The 18,241-nt window shown below is 42.9% G+C and overlaps 1 protein-coding gene across 7 annotated transcripts; it reads left to right on the forward strand.

Annotated features, from left to right (window-relative positions):
- The first annotated feature begins 92 nt into the window (after window positions 1-92).
- Window positions 93-18,057, forward strand: MDM2 (MDM2 proto-oncogene). Of its 7 annotated transcripts, none has more exons than XM_030479650.1 (12): window positions 108-220; window positions 594-682; window positions 791-863; window positions 2,992-3,066; window positions 3,435-3,568; window positions 3,716-3,765; window positions 4,648-4,712; window positions 4,852-4,945; window positions 7,483-7,643; window positions 8,598-8,753; window positions 9,977-10,054; window positions 11,577-18,057. In XM_030479650.1, exons 3-12 carry the CDS (start codon window positions 795-797, stop codon window positions 12,144-12,146), a joined length of 1,452 nt encoding a protein of 483 aa, XP_030335510.1. In that variant the 5' UTR covers window positions 108-220; window positions 594-682; window positions 791-794; the 3' UTR covers window positions 12,147-18,057. The 7 variants fall into 7 exon arrangements, with proteins under 7 accessions (XP_030335511.1, XP_030335510.1, XP_030335513.1 ...); XM_030479653.1 differs by having other exon boundaries at window positions 7,486-7,643; XM_030479654.1 differs by having other exon boundaries at window positions 791-857.
- The last annotated feature ends 184 nt before the right edge of the window (window positions 18,058-18,241 follow it).

An 18,241-nucleotide genomic window follows, 5' to 3' on the forward strand; every position in this document is an offset into this window, starting at 1 on the left:
GCTCAGCGCCGCCGCCTCAGGCCCGCGCGCGGCCGTTGCCCCACTGCCTGCGCGCGGCGCGGCCGTTGCCCCGAGCCCATTAGGGGGCGCTGCGGAGACCAACGGTCCGCGCGGCGCGGCGGCCAAAATGGCGGCGTCGGTGGCGGCCCGCGCCGCGGTGTGGTAGTGTCCCCGGTCCCCGCCCGCCGCGGGCCGGGCAGCGGAGCGGACGCGGCTGGTGGTGCGTGGGGATGGCGGCTCGCTCGGGGGCAGGGGCGGAGGGGGCGCTCGGGGCTCGCTTTTCGCGCGGGGCGGCCTCGGGGCTGGGGGAGGGGCGGGGGGAGCGCGGCGGGGCGCGGCGCTGAGGAGAGCGCGGCGGGGGGAGCGAGGCCGGCGCGGGGGAAAGGCGGGGGGAGCGCGGGGACGGGGCCTTTCTCCACGTCGCCGTCGTTGCCTCCCCCCCCCGCCTGTGTGTGGCGGCGGCGGTGAGTCAGCGGCGGCCCCCGCCCGCCTGCCCCCCGCGGTGACTCGGCAGCGCCACCGCTCCTGGTCATGCTCAGGCATGTCGGGCCGCGGCCGGCCGAGGAGCTAAGCCCCGACTTGCCTCTTGGCAGCGCTATATAAAGCCCGGCCCGGCCTGACCCGACTAGGTCCAGATACCCGGCACCGGCGTCCGGCGTGTGGGTTGGACGAGGCCAGCGAGGTGAGTGGACCCCGCCGGGGTGTCGGAGCGCCGTGCTGAGTGTGCGGGGGGGACCCGGGTTGTGTGGCTGTGTGCCCCGCTTATAACGTTGTTCTCTTCTTATTGCAGGCAAATGTGCAATACCAAGATGTCCTCCGTTACGGATGGCTCTCCTGTCACCGCTTCGGAGCAAGAGGCGCTGGTCAGTAGCTCTCTTGGACGCGAGTTTTTCCCGCTTTTTGCAGTTTTTATCTGCTAATTCAGAAGGGATGCGGTGCTCGGCGAGCGATGGTTAGAGAAAAGCCGGGAAATCCGGTGAAGATGGTCCCTCTTTGATCCTGTAATTGTGAAGCAAATCTGTCTCATTCGTGGTTGAGAGTTGGGGGTGATGGTTCAGGTCTAGACCCCGTTTCCTGGAGACCTTTGATGGTCAGGTTGCTTTTTTTTAATGAAAAAGATCTTATGGTCCGATTTGATCATGGTAAGTATTTCGTGGTGGAAATTGTTAATAGTTCATAACTGAAGAGTTATGAAAGATCTCTGTCATGCAAAATGTTTTTAAAATAACCTTTTCATTACAACTGAAGGGTTTCGAGTTCGGCATTTTCGTTTTCTGTTGGAATTCATATGCGGTTTGTGATAAGAGTCTTTGCTTGTGCTTATGGCTCTGCATGTCCAGGCTTTCCGTGATACAGTGACAGTTCTGCTGCCCTGGCTTTCTGTGTTAAGTTTTCCCAGGACAGAAGCCTGTGTGTTAGACCTGAGATATGAATTAAAAACGGCATGTGTACACTGACATTGGACTGGAGCTTACGAGAAGGGTAAAGCTTAAAATGTAAACTGATAGAACTTCAAAAAAGTGAAGTAACAGCAGCAGGCTGATCAAAGTTGGGGTTTTTTGGTTGGTTGTTTTTGGGTTTCCATTTGTTTCTTACTGGTTTTAAATCATCGTAATGTGATGCTAGCTGCTGTCCAATCTGCGTGACAGAAGAGCTTCATACTTGCAGAAGTTAGGGAGAGAGGGTTGGGGAGTAAAAGGATCTGAACCCATGGGTCTAGTTGTGGATTCGAAGATCTGAAATTGCTTTGCCTTCCTGTGCTCAGCTGTCATTAGCAGTTTCATAAGTTACTGTTTGCTTCCTTTATGGAACTGTAATGTATGTTGAATGCTCTAAATAGTTCACTTAGGAAGGAGTGAATAGACAGATAACATGCACAAGCTGCTTTATTGTTTTAGGTATGTGTGATTCTTGCAACTCATCTCTTGTTAATGCACTAAAACTTAACCTTGGTTTTAGCAGATACTTAAAATGGAATGTAGGGAAGTTGTCCTCGCCCCTCCTCCCCCCCCCCCCCCAAGGCATTTATTCCTTGTCTCATGGTATTTTAGTCACATTTTTCTGTAAAATGTTTACTTTCCATAATGTATTTTATTTTAGGGAACAAATTAGGATAGCTAAATATTAGCTTATTCTGAGAATTATTATGCTAGTGTTAAATATACTGCACTGGGAACCGTCAGTGGCTCCACAGGCATTTTCTTTGCAGTTGCGGCAGCCTGTGGAGCTTGTTCTCATGACCTGAACTGGTACCAGCACAGGTGTTTGTGGAACAGTGCAGAGACTGGGATCAGGGCACTGCTCTGAGCAGGAGGAGAAAAAAAAAGGGGGGAAAGTGATTTTTTTTTTCTTTGTTATTTTTAACTTTTCCCTCCTCTACCTCAGAAATTGTCATAAACTGGCTGCAGATCCAGCTCTGCTGGCACAGGGGGTGTGTGGGAGGCCATTGTGGAGGTAGGAGTGATTGAAATATGATGGAAAGCACAGCGTGTGTGCTTATCCCAGCTGAGAAAAGTCTTCAGAGGTAAAGCAGCCCCAGAAACTGTCACAGGAAGAGACTTGGGAAAAAGCTGGGCCAGCGTTTTACTTCATGGCTTGCACTCTGGATCAGACAGACAGTCAGACATTTACCTTCCTCCCTCCTCTTTGGGAGTCAGTGTAGTGACTTTAGTGACTAAAGGAGTGGAGCTGAATTCCCCAGCGCCCAGCCCTGTAGTAGGAACTACCAACTGAATCCTGAGGCTCAAATCGAGGAATCTGTATGTACCAGTGAAATATTGGGGGCTGAGCTAAGAGGTGTATGAGGAGTTTAGTATGCTTGGGTTTGTGTTATTTTCTCTTAAGTTTAACTTTCCAAAAATAACTTGGGTGTGGCTGGTGTCTAATATGTGTTTGTATATCAGATTAATACAAAAGGAGGAAGCCAGCCTGTATAAATAGAGTTTCATTTGGTGAATAATTGATGCATACTGTTTTTTCTTCCCCACACAGGTTAAACCAAAGCCACTGTTGTTGAAGTTGTTAAAGTTAGCTGGTGCAGAAAAGGATACTTTTACTATGAAGGAGGTGAGAACTTTTTGGTAGACTACAGTGAATACAAATAGATTGTTCTTTTGTTTTGGGTGAACAGGTTGGGGGGTGGGGTAGGACTATGTAGTTCACAGCTTGTCTAGAAGACACAGAGACAAGGTATTGGTTTTGGTCTGCTGACTTGTCAGGTGCTGTTTAGCCAGTTTGTCAAGCTCTGAACAAATGCATCTGGTGGTGAGCAGAATAGCACAGTACTTGGGGACAAAGGACAGATGAAAATTGCAGCTCAGAGGGAGTTTCAGGGAATCGGTGAGAAAAGCAAATCTCGATGAGTTTAATGTGTTTTCTCTTAAACTTAACAGAACCTGGGTATTTAATCTGTGTGTATATTGTTTATTTTACAGGTAATATTCTATCTTGGACAATATATTATGTCTAAACAGTTATATGATGAAAAACAGCAACATATTGTACACTGTGCAAATGATCTCCTGGGGGATTTATTTGGAGTAACAAGCTTTTCAGTAAAAGAGCACAGGTAAAACGGGATTCTTTTCTGAAAGTCTGGAGAACATAATGCGTATGGCCTTTTCTTTTTAAACTCTTTGCATCTTCAAAGATGGTAAGCTCTCTTTTATAATTACATGTAGCTAACTTGCAACATCTTTCTTTATCCCCATCTAAGGAGACTATATTCAATGATTTCCAGAAATCTGATAGCAGTCAATCAACAAGGTAAGCTAGTCTGGGAGAATTTCTCCATAATTAGCTATTTGGCTTTACACGCTACTGCCCAGATCAGTCTCAAATGGTGAATCAAAGCAAATGCTCTTTTTTCTGGAGAAGAAAACAAAAATCTGAATAGCATCTGGGTAATTTTGTTGGACTGGAACCAGAACAAACACATGCAGAGCTGAGCACAGAGGACACAATTGAAAAATTAGTTGTTTGCTTGTTTTTCTTACAGATAAAGCCCTCAACAGTATAAAAAGTTTTAATATGAAAATTTATCATCTTGAACTTGTGCCAGCAAGGAAGTCAGGGCAAATGCTTCTTATTCTTTCTGTTAGAGTGTTCTGGTATAATTTTCAAAACTGCATGTGGAGCACATTTAGCACTGGTCACCCTCAGCTACAGAGTCCTGTTTTAAAAGGTCTGTATGCTTTAAAAAGTAGTTTTGGGATGACTGTGGATAGCCACTCCATAAGTGGAGAATTGTTACATACAGTCATCTTTCCTGCAGTGCAGAAAAAGCTTAATATAGCTGTAATTTTTGACTAACACAGGGAGTGAACTCGAAGTTAAACAATGGAAGCCATTCTGTAAATTTGCTTCTAAATCCATGGTAAGACATCCTTTGTTTCCGATACTGCCTAAAAGCAGTTCAGCTGCTGAAGATGGGAAACATGCTTCCTTTATTGTTATGCTTGCAAACTGAAATTACTTCTCAAGATTCTTCTCCTGAAAGATCATTCAGGGTCTGTCTGGTAGTAGGCATATATAATTAACAAGAGTTAATTTTTCTTTATTTAGTGTCTTTTTAATTTAGTGTTCCCAGCCTGAAATTGACTTTTTCTGCTATGTTGTAATACAGTTTTTGGTTTGGTTTGATTTCAGACTCTGCACTTGCTGACACACCTGAGGATGATGCCAGGCTTCAGCTTGAAGAAAATGTTCTTAAGGTGATTTTTTATTAATAAATATTCTGAGTGCAAGATCTTAGTTTTGTGTGATGGTGTCAATGGTTTAGATGCAGTTAGTTGATTCCAGCCTTTTACCTCCTGTTCATGCTCAGGCTTACTCAGTATTTCTGTTAACCAGGAATCTGTGCAAGAGTTAGAAGAGAAGCAGGCTTCATCAAATGTGACTTCCCGACCAACTACATCTTCTCGGAGGAGGACACACAGTCAATCTGGTACGTGCAGATCCATGGTGCAGAGCTTTCAGTAGCATGGCCACGTAGGCAAAGAAGTACATTCTGTTGCCTTACTGGCTTTGAAAGATACAAATATTATTCATATTTTTCTGCTTATCTAAACAAAAAATGTTCCATCTAGAAGAAAATACAGGATTCCTTGCATTGCTCCAGTGTGACGTTACAGTTTGGATCTCTAGCACTGTTAGTAAGATGATGGAATAACTTGTTCCACAGATCTGTTGAACTTGTCCACATCAGCAGGACTTAATCAGTTGTGTTCTCTTCACGATGGGAACACTTGTTTATAATAGACTGATGTCACTGAATTCGTTCAGTTCCCTCTCTAGACAGACACAAAATTTTATGTTTCATTGCTCTCTAAAACCAGTTTCCATTAGATTTCCGTTGGTGGCAGACATCAAAGGTCTGGTAGTAACATGGGATGATTTTGGACATGTTTAGGTACCTGACCATTCATGAAGCACTTTCTAAACCATCTAGTGACTTAACCATCGTATTTGTCTCCGCTTTCTGTTTACTGTCGTTATTCAAGAATCACTGGCAAATACAATTTAAAAATGTGGACTGTTTCTTCCCAGAATTAGCGAGCACAAAAGCTGGTCAGTGTAAACTTGAATAACTTCAAGTTTCTCAGTAGAATTGCTCTCTACAGTTCTACCTAAGCACTATTCTGTGGAATTTCTTACATTACTTTGTTCCATCACTTCTGCTTCTTCATGACTTGGTGGTTGTAATTACCAAGGCAGTGATAACCTTCTGTTGCTGCATAGAATCTCCTGTTCTACAATTCCTTAGGAACATTTTTCAGTTCCTCAGCTGTCATGTAGTATTTTTTGTGTTCATTGTAGGCCACTGTTACATTAGTCAGTCCAGACACTGTGCTGCATTGCTGGACGGTTTGCACTACATTAAAAGAATATTTTAATGTTGTAACAAAAGCTGATGAAGGGATGGAAAACTTCAGTTAAGGATCACAACCTGTAATATTTAAGCATCACCCAGAGCACATGAGTACGGTCCTGTGTTGTGCTTACTTATTGTAGGTTTGATTATTAACTCTTGTCTTTGCATCCATTTATTAGTTTGTTGCAACCTTAAAAGTTCTTTTAATATAGTGTTTTTATATACACTTTTTTTCTAATTTATAGGAAATCTTCCTTTTAAACCACTATTCTTGTTAAATTGGGATGGTAGCGGCTCCTTTGGAGCCGCTTATATAGTGTATAGAAACCTTGTGGTGATACAGTATCAGTACAGCATGGAGCCATGACAACTAAATGAGGACAACGATGGACAGGAGCAACCCTTGGGCCTGGGGGCACCAAATTTTGTGGGGCTCTCAGGGCGGAAAAAGAAAAGAGAGGGGCTGAGCCAAGAAGCACCAAGGGAAAGTAAGAGAAATCTCAAAGTATGTACAAGTGTTTCGTTCTCTTTTCTTTTACAATGAAAGATTCAACACTTGAAGACTCATGGATTGTCAGGGTGTGTTTTGCAAAGCAAGGTCCAAGCTGGCCAGTAAGGGGTGGGTGCAGAAGGCCCCAGGAGGGGGGCAGCAGGCTCTTACCCAAGTCTGTTGAGCCAAGTTGTGAGGCCTCTTTGGGGGGGTTTTCACTCCGCTGCACTTACATACTGACTTTGCAATCCCTTTTTTAGTAAAATTGTTTCTTAGAAACACTCTTACGAGTCAGTGGAGCTGAAGTTTGACTTACCCTTCCCTAAAGTGCTGTCCCCCTACTCCTGATGCTGTAGGCGGTTGTTTCAAAACATGATGTATTTAAAAAGCATTGTCTTTTGGCCTTCAAACCAAGCATCTTTAATAAGCACAGCTTAAAGCAATACTCTCAGAGTTCTGTTTACCATAGTGTGCCTTGAAGATCTCCTTGCTAGTGCGTGGTGAAAATCATAATGGTTTGTTACAAAAATCCTGCTGAGTAAATAAAATTACAGCGCAACTGTTAACTGATACATTTGTTAAGGTGTCTGAAGCTTAAACCTGAGCTTACCTTGCACATCCTGAGGCCCCTCTATATGCATGTGACCTGGGAGCTAGTCACTCCGTCTCCCTTCAAATTCTGGGATGGACTCAGAAGCCCTCTGAAAGTGCCTTTCTGTCTACTGACTGTAAAGGGAGCTGGGACAATTAAGATCCTAACTGTATTTCCTAAAACTAGGATGGGTTTAATGAGTCATGCATAAAATAGAATAAAAATGCTTCCAAATTTGAAATTGTTATTTCCTGCATGTGGAAAGTGCCATTTACAAGCTGTGCTGATGGGACAAGTGGGGAAAGCCAGCCCCTGAAATACTGGTTTCAGAAATGTCACATTTTTAACATCTCTTAGTGTTACTGTGTCTTTTCTAAATAAGTTTTTGGTGCCTTTACTTTCTGCCCCCCATAAAATAATACCGAATGACTTTATTTTTCTTAAATTCATACCTAAGTATTTTAAATATTCAAACCTGCACATTGCATAGATGCTTTTTGACTAACAAAAATTCTTGAATATGCTCAGAAGAAGATTCTTCAGATGATCTGCACAACGACAGAAGAAAACGACACAAGTCGGACAGCATTTCGTTGACGTTTGATGAAAGCCTCTCGTGGTGTGTAGTCAGTGGTCTGTGCCGTGAAAGAAGCAATAGCAGCAATTCCACAGATTCCCTTTCCATCCCTGTAAGTCAAAATATTTTCTTTGTGGTACAAATTGTGCAGATACCAGAAGTGCAGATAATGCATCTTCAAACATCGTGGTTTTAATTAAAAGCAGCAGTGCCTTCAGTGGTGTCTCGGGAGAGAAAAGGGGCTGAAAGAAAAGTTGGTGTGTGGCTGGAGTGAGGTCTTCTATAGATCTGCTGACAAAGTTGAATGTTAACTTTGAGTATTCTTTTTGATTTAAAAAATCAGGTTCTTGCTGCTTGGCACAGTATTGAAAACATGCCAGATATAGTTTATGTTGTAAAATAACTGTTGCTTACAATGCTGAGAGAATAAAAGCAGTCACAGACTTTCTGTGATTCAGAATAGTTGGTGGTTCCAGTACAGCATTGGTAACTACCTTGGTGGTGAGCTGTGTTCATTTTCCAAGCCTTTATTGGCTTTTCTTGTTGTTTTCAGCAAACACTGAGGTAAATTATCTGTGGTTAGATGAAGTTACGAAGAGCTAAACTAACAGGATGCCTGGTCATACACTGTGTGCTGAATTGACGGAACTAATACTGTGTCTTCACTCTTGCTCTTTTACAGTTGTTTGGCTGTTACCTCAAAGTTGACGAAGTTGATGAGAATAGAGAATTTAATGACACACAGCCAAAAGACAGCATCGTCTTGCATCTGTTCTTTCACTTTTTAGGAGATCCTTTGCGAAACAGTAGCTGCAGCCTTTAAGCTGGCTCTAGGATGACTACAGCTTCTTATTACAGAGCTGACAAAAGGCTCTCAGATCTAGCTTTATTTTTACCTATGTACAATTTGTTTGGTTCATAAAAGATGTTCTTTGTAACAGCAGTGGTCTCCTTTCTTCCACAGCTAATTAAACTGAGTAGTTCAGTTTTATTGTAGGAGCTATGTTAACAGTACTGCTTATGGATATGCAGTGTAAGGCTGAATGTGTACTTTCTCTTTTTTCAGGATCTTGATGCCAGTTCATTGAGTGAAAACTCTGACTGGTTTGACCACAGTTCTGTTTCAGACCAGTTCAGTGTAGAGTTTGAAGTTGAGTCTATTTATTCAGAAGATTATAGCCATAATGAAGAAGGGCAGGAGCTCACAGATGAAGATGATGAGGTACAAATTTCTTTTGTTTGGGTTTTTGTTTTTGACTAGGAGGGGTTGGAGAGAGGGGGAAGGAAACTTACAGGAATACTTCTTGTTGAGATCCCAACAAGAAGCAGTAACTAACTCTTCAGGTGTGTTTCAGGACTGTGTGTGCTATGTCATAAGTTGCACCCAGTTGCTTATTAAACTAAACTACATGCCTGTGCAGTTGGTTCCGCCCACCAGGCAGTAACCGGGGCAGTGCAGACTTTCCCTGGGCTCTAAAGTAGACTCTTGACAGGCCGGTAAAGTCTGTCAGTTGAACTTCACTCACTGGCTGGTGGAGTTGATGGCAGTGTGTGTGCTTGAGTCTGTTTCTACATTCTTAATTACAGAAGTATGTGTAGAGCTTTGACAACACTTTTGATACCAAATGAGAAATTTCCTAGTAAGTCTTTGCAAAGGGGTATTTCTGACTAATTTGCCTCCATAAATGTAAATGTTTCATAGACATGTTGAAACACAATTTTAGAAATATTCATTAGGGAGCAGGAAGACAGTAAAATTGTGATTACCATCATTATCAAGAGATCTGGGTATCAAGAATGAAGTGGGAAATTATTTTTTTGTTCTGGGTTAGTTTTCTGTTACTTCAAAGAGGTGAATCAGCTCATGGCAAGGTTGGATAAGTACCAGAGGCAGATTTTGCCAGGGATGTACATGACTGTGATGCTTGAGAGCCTGAATGGGACTGACTGTGCTGATGTACACCGGGTTATGGCGCTGTGGAGCTGCATTGGGCCTTTTCCAGGCTGAGCAGTCTCAGCTCTCTCGGCCTTGCCTTATGTGAGAGCTCATCTGATACCTTAATATGTGGCCCTTGGCTGGAATCTCTCCAATAGCTCTGTCTCTGATGTGCTGGGGAGCCCAGAGCTGGCCACAGCACTCTAGGTGTGGCCTCACCAGTGTTGAGCAGAGGGAAAGGATCACCCCCGGACTAGAAAGCGGTACTGTCTGTCTAGTCTGTGTTTTCCTTCAGACTGTGTTACAAGTGTGAAGAGAATTGTCTTCCCCCACACCAGTCGTCAGATTGTGTGGAGTTACCTGCTAATATAAATTAACATATGTGTGCTACTTATTACAGTTGATTAAAAGTCTATCAGACAATCTGTCATACTAAAAATCTATCAGATTTTAAATTGAATGCCACAAACCAGTTACATCAATACTTTTTTTGTTGTTATTTAAACCAGGTGTATCAGCTGACTATTTACCAGGATGAAGATAGTGATGCTGATTCATTTGATGAAGATCCAGAGATTTCTCTAGCTGTGAGTAAAGCTTTGACTGGCAAAGCATCATAGTTGCTGAACTGACAGAGTAAATTAGGGAGTATAGATTAATTCTATTGCTACCAGTCATTTTTTTTTAAGAATTAAATTGACTTTTTTATCTATGCTTGAAGATTCCAAGAGAGTATTTTAATGACTGAATATGGGAGTTTTAAGGATGCTTGAGATAGATAGATAGATATAAAAAAATATTAGTAAGCTTCCTAATCCATTAAAAAAAGAATCACACCAATTTATGGTTTCACTGTCTTAATAGAAGGAAATTAGATGGAGCCTAAATCTGACTTTTTGCACAAAATGGGGAAAAAGAAACCAAAACCAAACTTAGACGTGTATTGAAAAACCTCTTCCTATAAATCATAAGATCTAGTTTTATTGTCCAACCTGAGCGAAGGACTCTGTAACATACAGATGTGAAGGGAAATCTGGTTTCAGACTAGTAGTGGAAAATTAAAAAGATTTTGAGGCTTTTTCTAAATCCTGTGAGACCTTTCTTGAACTGTGAGAAGCAATTCCCGGGTTTGAGGCAGAGTATGTAGATGTGTGTGAAAAAAGCACACACTAGGCTTGAAATGCAGCGTATCTCTATATTTGCTTTTCACCAGTCAAAGCGTGAATAAAGCTGTTGTCCAAAATTTCTGGAGCATTCCAGCCCCTTGCTGGTCTGTGGGACTCAGGAGCTTTCCTGTGTGTGTACAACATGGAGCAAGCCACCATCTAAAACCAGCACTGCCTCGGAATGGAAAAATACAGCTCTGTGTTATTTTTAGGAATTAGGATTGGTCTTTTAAACTTTTGGTGTCACTGATGTTATTCAGGACTGAAACGAAAGAGTCTTTTGACTCTTCTAATACTTTTTAGTTTGATTTGGTTTTGGTTTTATTCCCCCTCTGGCGTGCATTATTTTCTCCTTAAAAAATGAAGTGTACCTTTAATGAGACCGTGGCTTATTTTCAGCGTAGGGTATGGAGTAACCTCCGAGAGAGTAATGGTTTTTAATCCTTTTAGCTGGCTGTATTCTCTCCTACTGCTGTCTCAGAGTGCCCTCGCCTGGCCGTTTTGCACATCACCAGTTTAGCATCCCTCTGGGTAAATGTCTCTTGAGTCTTGTAGTTTCCATTTCGGAAGCCCATTGCTGAAAATAATGGAAATGGTGACCCTTTAGTCAGAAATAAGTTTTTCATGAGGTTCTCCGAAGACTTTTGTGGTCTGGTTTCTTCAAGTTTTGCGTAAGAAATAATAAGTCATCATTGTTCTACCTCTCCTTATTTCACCAATCTAGTGCATAAAGGAAGTCTGAGAGTCTTTTTAAAATCAAGACTGTTTTAGTCTAGAAAGGTAAAATGAGGCCAAACACTAAGTGGAATTTTTTAAGTATAAACAAGTCACTAGATATCTTGAGCTATTATTTTGGCAGTAATAAATTGTTTATAACCTCTGCATACTTCAGTTGCAAGCATTCCAAGTAGCTTAAGCTGTTCCAACCTTTAATTCACTAAAGGATTACTGGAAGTGTCCCGAATGTAGCGAAATGAATCCTCCGCTTCCACGCCATTGCCACAGATGCTGGGCTCTTCGTGAGGACTGGCTTCCAGAAGAAAAGAGTGATAAATTGGAAAAGAGCAAATTAGAAAGTTCCTCCCCCCTAGAGTCTGAAGAAGGTTTTGATGTCCCTGACTGCAAGAAAGTGAAAATGACTGAAGATAAAGAGCCAGCTGTGGAGGAGAGTGAGGACAAAGCAGTGCAAATTTCTGAGTCCCAGGAAAGTGAAGAGTACTCCCAACCATCAACATCGAGCAGCATGTTTTGTAGCAGCCAGGAGGACTATAAGGAACCTGAGAAGAGAGAAAGGCAAGACAAAGAGGAGAGCATGGAATCCAGCCTGCCTGTTACCAGCATAGAGCCCTGCGTCATATGTCAGAGCAGACCCAAAAATGGCTGCATAGTGCATGGCAAAACGGGACACCTCATGTCGTGTTTTACATGTGCCAGGAAACTGAAGAAGAGGAACAAGCCCTGTCCGGTGTGCAGGCAGCCTATCCAGATGATTGTGCTGACTTATTTCAGTTAGAGGGATGTTGACTGGAAAGTGGCAAAAGAACTTCATAAACTGGTTAAGAGAGTAAGAAACTATTTTTGTATGCGTATTGGAAAATGAATATTAAAGGTTGTCTTTACATTTGCTATGAAAAGTGATTGCCGAAATAAATGCACTGAAGTTGGTAAGAGGTTAGCCTAATACTCCGAAGTTTAAGATTTTAAATGCCTCAGTAGAAATAACCAGTTGCTGTGAACTACCTGCCTTTCCAAGTGGCTTATGTTCCATACTAGTTAGGGACAATTGTTCTACTGGGTTAAATACATTAAACCCCCAATTCAGTGAGTATAAGAGGAGAGGCGTGTTGAAGTGTTTGTTTGTGTGAGTTCCTCCTCTTAAGATAGAAGTCTCCAGATTATCTGTGCCTGGTGAAGACACCACGCTCAATCAGAACCCTCCGAATAGGTCAATAAAATAAATAGAATTTTGTCTCCCTCATTCCCCAAACTTATATTCCTCAAAGTAATCAAATTACAAGGGAGATCTTAGTAGGAAGATGGGATAGAAAAAGATTTAAGGTTTTGGAAATAGACATGGGTCGTGTTCGCTGTGAATGTCAGAGCTGTGTATATTCTGAGGAGTCATTGATTCAAGTTCAGTCTTACCTCTTAGATGTCCTGAGAAACTGTCTTCTGAAATGCTCTGGGGGTTTGGAGATCTCTGCTACCCCAGTGCTTATTTTAGCAGCATGAGGAAAGACTTGGAACAGGCAAGATAAATGAAGGAGGTGCTATGTCACGTCAAGTCAGGCAATATTAGGGGACACTCGTATTCTTCTTCTGCCCTTGTTTCTGACTTCAGCAGTGTAGCATTGCAGTGTGATCACTGCATTTGTGCATAAAAATAGTAAGGGGGGAAAAAAGTCCCCCTACAGAAACAAGCTGTGAGCTTTTTGTTCACAGGCAGTTTAAATTCAGTTGTGTTGCAAGTTTGCACAGGTTTTATCTCTGAGGATTCTGTAAGTGTGTTGCAAGGTGTTTGACCAACTCAAAATTACTCTCATTGGAGCCGTCCTGAACTGCTTTTAGCTCTAATCTCACTGTACGTAGTCAAAAATGTTGTGAGACATCTCAGTTCCTTTATTAAGGAGTCTGCTGATCAGCTCAGTTCTGTACCTTCGGAAGAGATAGCATGAGTATATTTGTATAATAGTTACTCATTTGAGCCATTCTTCAGATGGAGACTTTCTGTACCAGTGAGTTGTACTTTTTCTTTGGGAAAACTAGATTACAAGAGAAGTTGTATGGGTTTATCACCTGTTAATTTTACAGGCAGTTGCTGATCGTCTGCCCAGTAGAGAAGGGGAAATAAGTAGATAGGGGATGCCAGGAATGGGGATGTAGCCTTAACTGCAGGACCTGTGATGTGGTACCGACCTGCAGGGTGAGGTTAAATGGCTTCCTTCACCAGTTCGGATCCGTGGGTATCTGTGCCAGCGCAAAGGCTTCCTTCTACTGCTAGAGTTAGCTTCGTGTCAAAGCTGAAATAGTCTCTCTAGTGGGAAGTGTCTACAAACCAGGGCTGCAAATGCCCACAAGACGAGGGAGTGCCAGGAAAAGGCAATAAAGCCGTAAAGAGACACTCGCTCAGTAAACCCGGGGCTCTTACTGGCCTGGAAAGAAATTCCTTCATAGGCAGAGGCTGAATCGCCAGATCGGTTGTGAAGTTCTTTGGTCAGCAGAAACCTTTCCTGGGGTGCATGGGGTTTGATAATCCTTCAGCCCAGGATGACAGTGCAGTCCTTTGGGCAGATACTTAAATTTTTCAAGTAGGGATGCTTCTAATAGGTGGCTGCCTGCCTTAATTCACGCTGCTTCCTATTTTTCTTGATTTTTGATTTGATAAAGTTGAGTGCAGTGAAGCTTGCAAGAGGCTCTTCTGTTGTACCCACAGGTCAGAACCAAACGGTGGTTGTTATGTCAGTCTGAAATGTGCAGCTGCGAGAGGACTGTGGACATGTATATGCAGGAAAAGCATTGATATCATGGGCACTGCATGTAAAAAGCTTCAACTGTTGCATTGTCTTCTGTGTCCTGCGCTTTGTTGGGGTGGTACCTTTGCTTAGTCACTGTGCTGCTTTAGGGGAATAGCTGCTTTTCCCTAGTTCTGCTGGGATGAATTTCTTAATGAAGGATGAAGAGAAAAAGGAAGAAAGGAGGAAAGCAGTGATTTAGTACTGGTTAGGAAAGGATTGATGATTGAGAGTTTTTCTGATCTAGCTTGATTCATCTTTAGCCATTCATCTGCTTCTGTCCTCTTGATTCTGGAGAAGGGCTTTTTGCAAGGGCATATAGGGATAGGACAAAGGAGCACGGCTTTAAACTGGAAAAGGGTAGGTTTAGATTAGATATTGGGAAGAAGGTCATCCACTGGCACAGGTTGCCCAGAGAAGCTGTGGCTGCCCCATCCCTGACAGTGTTCAAGGCCACGTTGGACGGGGCTTTGAGCAACCTGATCTGGTGGAAGGTGTCCCTGCCCATGGCAGGGAGGTTGGAATTGGGTGAGCTTTAAGGTCCCTTCCAACCCAAACCATTCTGTGTGATTCTGTGAATTGTACCATCCCACTCCTGGCATTCTCCTCCAGTGAATGCCCTCAAGTGAGCTCCCTATTTAAAAAAACATCTCAGCTCTCAAAAAGGCACGTGTGGTCAGAGTGATGGTCCTTGCTGTTCATGGTCACTCAGCTTTGGTAGTTTTCTTCAGGAACAATTTTATCTCTTGATAATGATTTCTGGTTTGGCAAAGGATAAACTGAGAACATACAGCATGGTGAATTTTTCCCTTTTTACAGTTTAAAATTGTGCTAAAATAGCCTTGGAAATACCCTCCACTTCATATAATGCTGAGGCAATGGGCAGTTTTGATTTCTGCATCTATGGCCAAAGCACTATGTCAGAGTGAGTCTTTGTTTTGAATGACATTTTCTGGCTTCATACTATTCTTAATAACTTTGAGTAAAACTTGAGGGTTTGTTTGGTTACGTGTTCTCCCCCAGAAGCTCGCCTTGCAGATCCGGAGAGACACATATAGGTCTCTATTCCAGCGCCTGGGGTTTGTGGTGCTGCCACCACGCAAGTGCTGTGGCCCCAGGTCATCGGTCCGAAAGGCTGAAGTCCCTGGCCCCGTGCTTGGGACATGTTGGGTGAGCATCACGTAGCACCGTGCTCCTCGCCCTGCTCTGGCCTGCACACGCGCTCCTGGCCTCGGGTAGCAGCGCAGCATTTGGCAAGGTTTTCCTATGGAAGTTGGCAGTTGTTGCTACTTGGTGGGGTCTTTGAGATCCTTATTTAATGTCACACACATTTTAATCCTTAATTTATTGCAGTTTGTAAATATTGTGCTCACAATTAGTGTTTTGAGCTTTAATTTATTGAATCAGTGTACTGGTACGTGTGTAGATAGGTAGATATGCATACTTAGTAAATCACAGTCACAGGAAAGTTATTTAAGATATCGTAGCAACAAAATAAGGAGAAATTTTATACACAGATTATATTCAGATTAAGAGGAGCATAGGAGGATTTGTTGCTTTTTTTTCGTTTTTCCTTCCCTTAAAACAACTTCTGTGTTGAACCTGAGCAACATCTATTGGCTAGAGATGGAGGCTGGTGTAGCATTAACCTAGTGGAAATAGTTTGATGGTATTTGTTTTCCTCTGGAATGCTTTGGCGTATCAGAGTACAGCCGAGAAGCTGACTAGTACCAGCAGAGGTGGAGAGAGGCTTCAAGGTTAATTTGCAGCAAGTGGTGATTGCTTTTGCCTTCAAACTTATTACCAAGAAAGCTGAAGGGGTGGCCAAAGGCTGACAGAGTGGGGCAGGGCAGTTTTCAGTAACTGTCTTGATCAGTTCCTTCATGCACTTAGTAGTTACATACAAATGCTACAAGAACTCACATTTATTCTTTTTTATAAAGTCTAATAAACCCACTTTTTGATTAAATATGACTTTTTCAGTATGTAGCTATTTATTAGTATTGAAATTTAACTCCTGACCAAGGAGGTGAAGTGTGAGGTGAAGGACTTGAGGCAGATGGTAAAATGGCTTCATTTTGGTGTCAGGCATTTCTCAAAAGGCTGGAAGCAGTGTTGAACATTAAAGTACTTGAGAACCCTTAATATTGAGTCTTAAGATGTATTAGTTATGATGCCTGCTGCTTTTGGCCCTTGAAAACCTTGCACAGCTGAAGCAGAAGTAGCCGGACAGGCGGTTACATGGAACATTGAGGCTGCAAAGATGCTGCTTTCTGGGGAGCAGCAGCAGCAGCACCCCCCTTGCACGTGGTTTTGGTGTTGCTGATGAGTGTGCTGGAAGAAGTGCGTGCTCTGCTGTGCCATGCTGTGCCGCGCAGGGGGCTGCTTCCCGTGGCAGGTAGATTTGGAAAGGGTAAGAGTGCTGCAGAAATGGCATTGCTGCAGAGCGATAGGTTTATTCTCACAGTGCGATAGCTTTTAGTGCCGGGTTCAGTTTGCTTAAATTTGTTGAAACGTCAGTGTCTCCGAAGTGTCTGTCTGGGGGTATGAGGCCATGTGCAAGACTTGAGGCAGATTTTTTTTCCCCTCGAAGGGAAAATCAATTTTTCCCCCAAGGGAAAAACAATTCCTCTTTCTTGCAGAAGGCATCAACAAGAGTAATTGTTTCAGAAAATTGTCTTCTCACAAAAGAGAGATTAGAAAATTATCAAAGCATAATGAAACTGAAATGAATAAATAGGATTAATGTAGGGGTGAAGAATTTTTCTTCCCCGCCTTAATCTAAAGCTGCTGCTGTGTTAGGGCATAACCTTAGCAGTAGAGTTGGTAATTTTAAATTTACTCAGCGTGTTAACATTTTGTTGTGCAACACTCAGCCTAAAAAGGGATATTTGCTGTTGAGGTACTTCCCTGTGGGAAAGAGCATTGGACACATGCACGGGAGTTGGGAAAGGCAGCGTCATACCTGTCTTGAGCTCTGTGGGCTGCTCTTGTGTTTGTCTGCAGCGCCAGCAAGTGGATGCAGGCTTTGGGTGTCCTTAGTAAAGCACATTACGTAGCGTGTTTGTACTCCCAGGGCTCACCCCTTGCGTTGTACATCCAGCTCCCGTGGGCCAGCGCTTCCCTGGAGCATCACCTCTCCTGGTGCTGCTGCATCTCTCCTCCAGGGCATGACTGAACGGCTCCAGCTCATCTATACCCAAGGCAAAGTCCTTCCTCCAGTTACTTGTTGTTTAAAGGTTGCACAAGCAATGTGAGGCAAAAAGCAAACCACCCCAAAACCTGGGCTTAAGGTATCTATCTTTAACGATGGATCACACTTAGTGAACATGAAAAGCAACAATTTTTAACTAACGAACGTCTGCTTTTTTATTAATTCAGCAGAGATGCCCTGCAAGCTCCAAGTGATTGCCTCGTTGTAGTGTGTGTATATATATATTCTACACATAAGATTTGTTGGTGATCCTTAAAAAGACATTGTCTCCCAGAGTAGATGCTGCTTTAACTTCACAGCCTGAGTTTAAAGGAAAGTTCTTGGGTTTGCCATCAACAACATAACCCCTAAAACACCACATAGCTTTTCCAAAAGCAGAGTCTTGCTTTGGTGTCTGACTACACGCTGCTGGAATGACTGGTAAATGGGCTGGTCTGTAGTGAGTTTAACTGCACAATTCTGCCACTCCTAGATGAACATACTTACGAGAGCTTGCAACAGCGTGTACCTTCCAGCTACCCAGTGCACCTTACTACCATGGTCAGTAACTCCACTCAGATTGCACAGAGTATAGATCCATTTATGAGAAGAATTTTCATGTGTAATTGCATTTTGCCTTTTGGTTCTCACTTTTTCCTTTTCCAAGGAAACTAAATACTATGTTCCATTTGAAAGCTTTAAATAAAGATGTGGTTATATTCTCCTTGGTGCTTTTCTCGTGTCAATGACTTGATTGTTGAAGTTGTGGTACTTGGTTTCACACCGATTTTTAATTCAGTGAGCCAGTGTCCTGGCTCTTTCTGCCCTCATTCAGCTGCTGGGCCGCCGGCTTCTCACGGGTTTATTTATTTACTGTGGAGGATTTTAAACTCAAGGGCTCTC

This window comes from Strigops habroptila, chromosome 3 (genome assembly GCF_004027225.2).
Source record: "Strigops habroptila isolate Jane chromosome 3, bStrHab1.2.pri, whole genome shotgun sequence".
Classification (NCBI taxonomy): Eukaryota; Metazoa; Chordata; class Aves; order Psittaciformes; family Psittacidae; genus Strigops; species Strigops habroptila.

Bases quoted from the DNA above. Each gene is read 5' to 3' on its own strand.
- MDM2 (XM_030479651.1), top strand. From the start codon at position 795: ATGTGCAATACCAAGATGTCCTCCGTTACGGATGGCTCTCCTGTCACC. The intron at 4,713-4,851 runs GTGATTTTTTAT...TCTGTTAACCAG, and splicing joins TTGAAGAAAATGTTCTTAAG to GAATCTGTGCAAGAGTTAGA. The intron at 8,754-9,976 runs GTACAAATTTCT...TATTTAAACCAG, and splicing joins TCACAGATGAAGATGATGAG to GTGTATCAGCTGACTATTTA.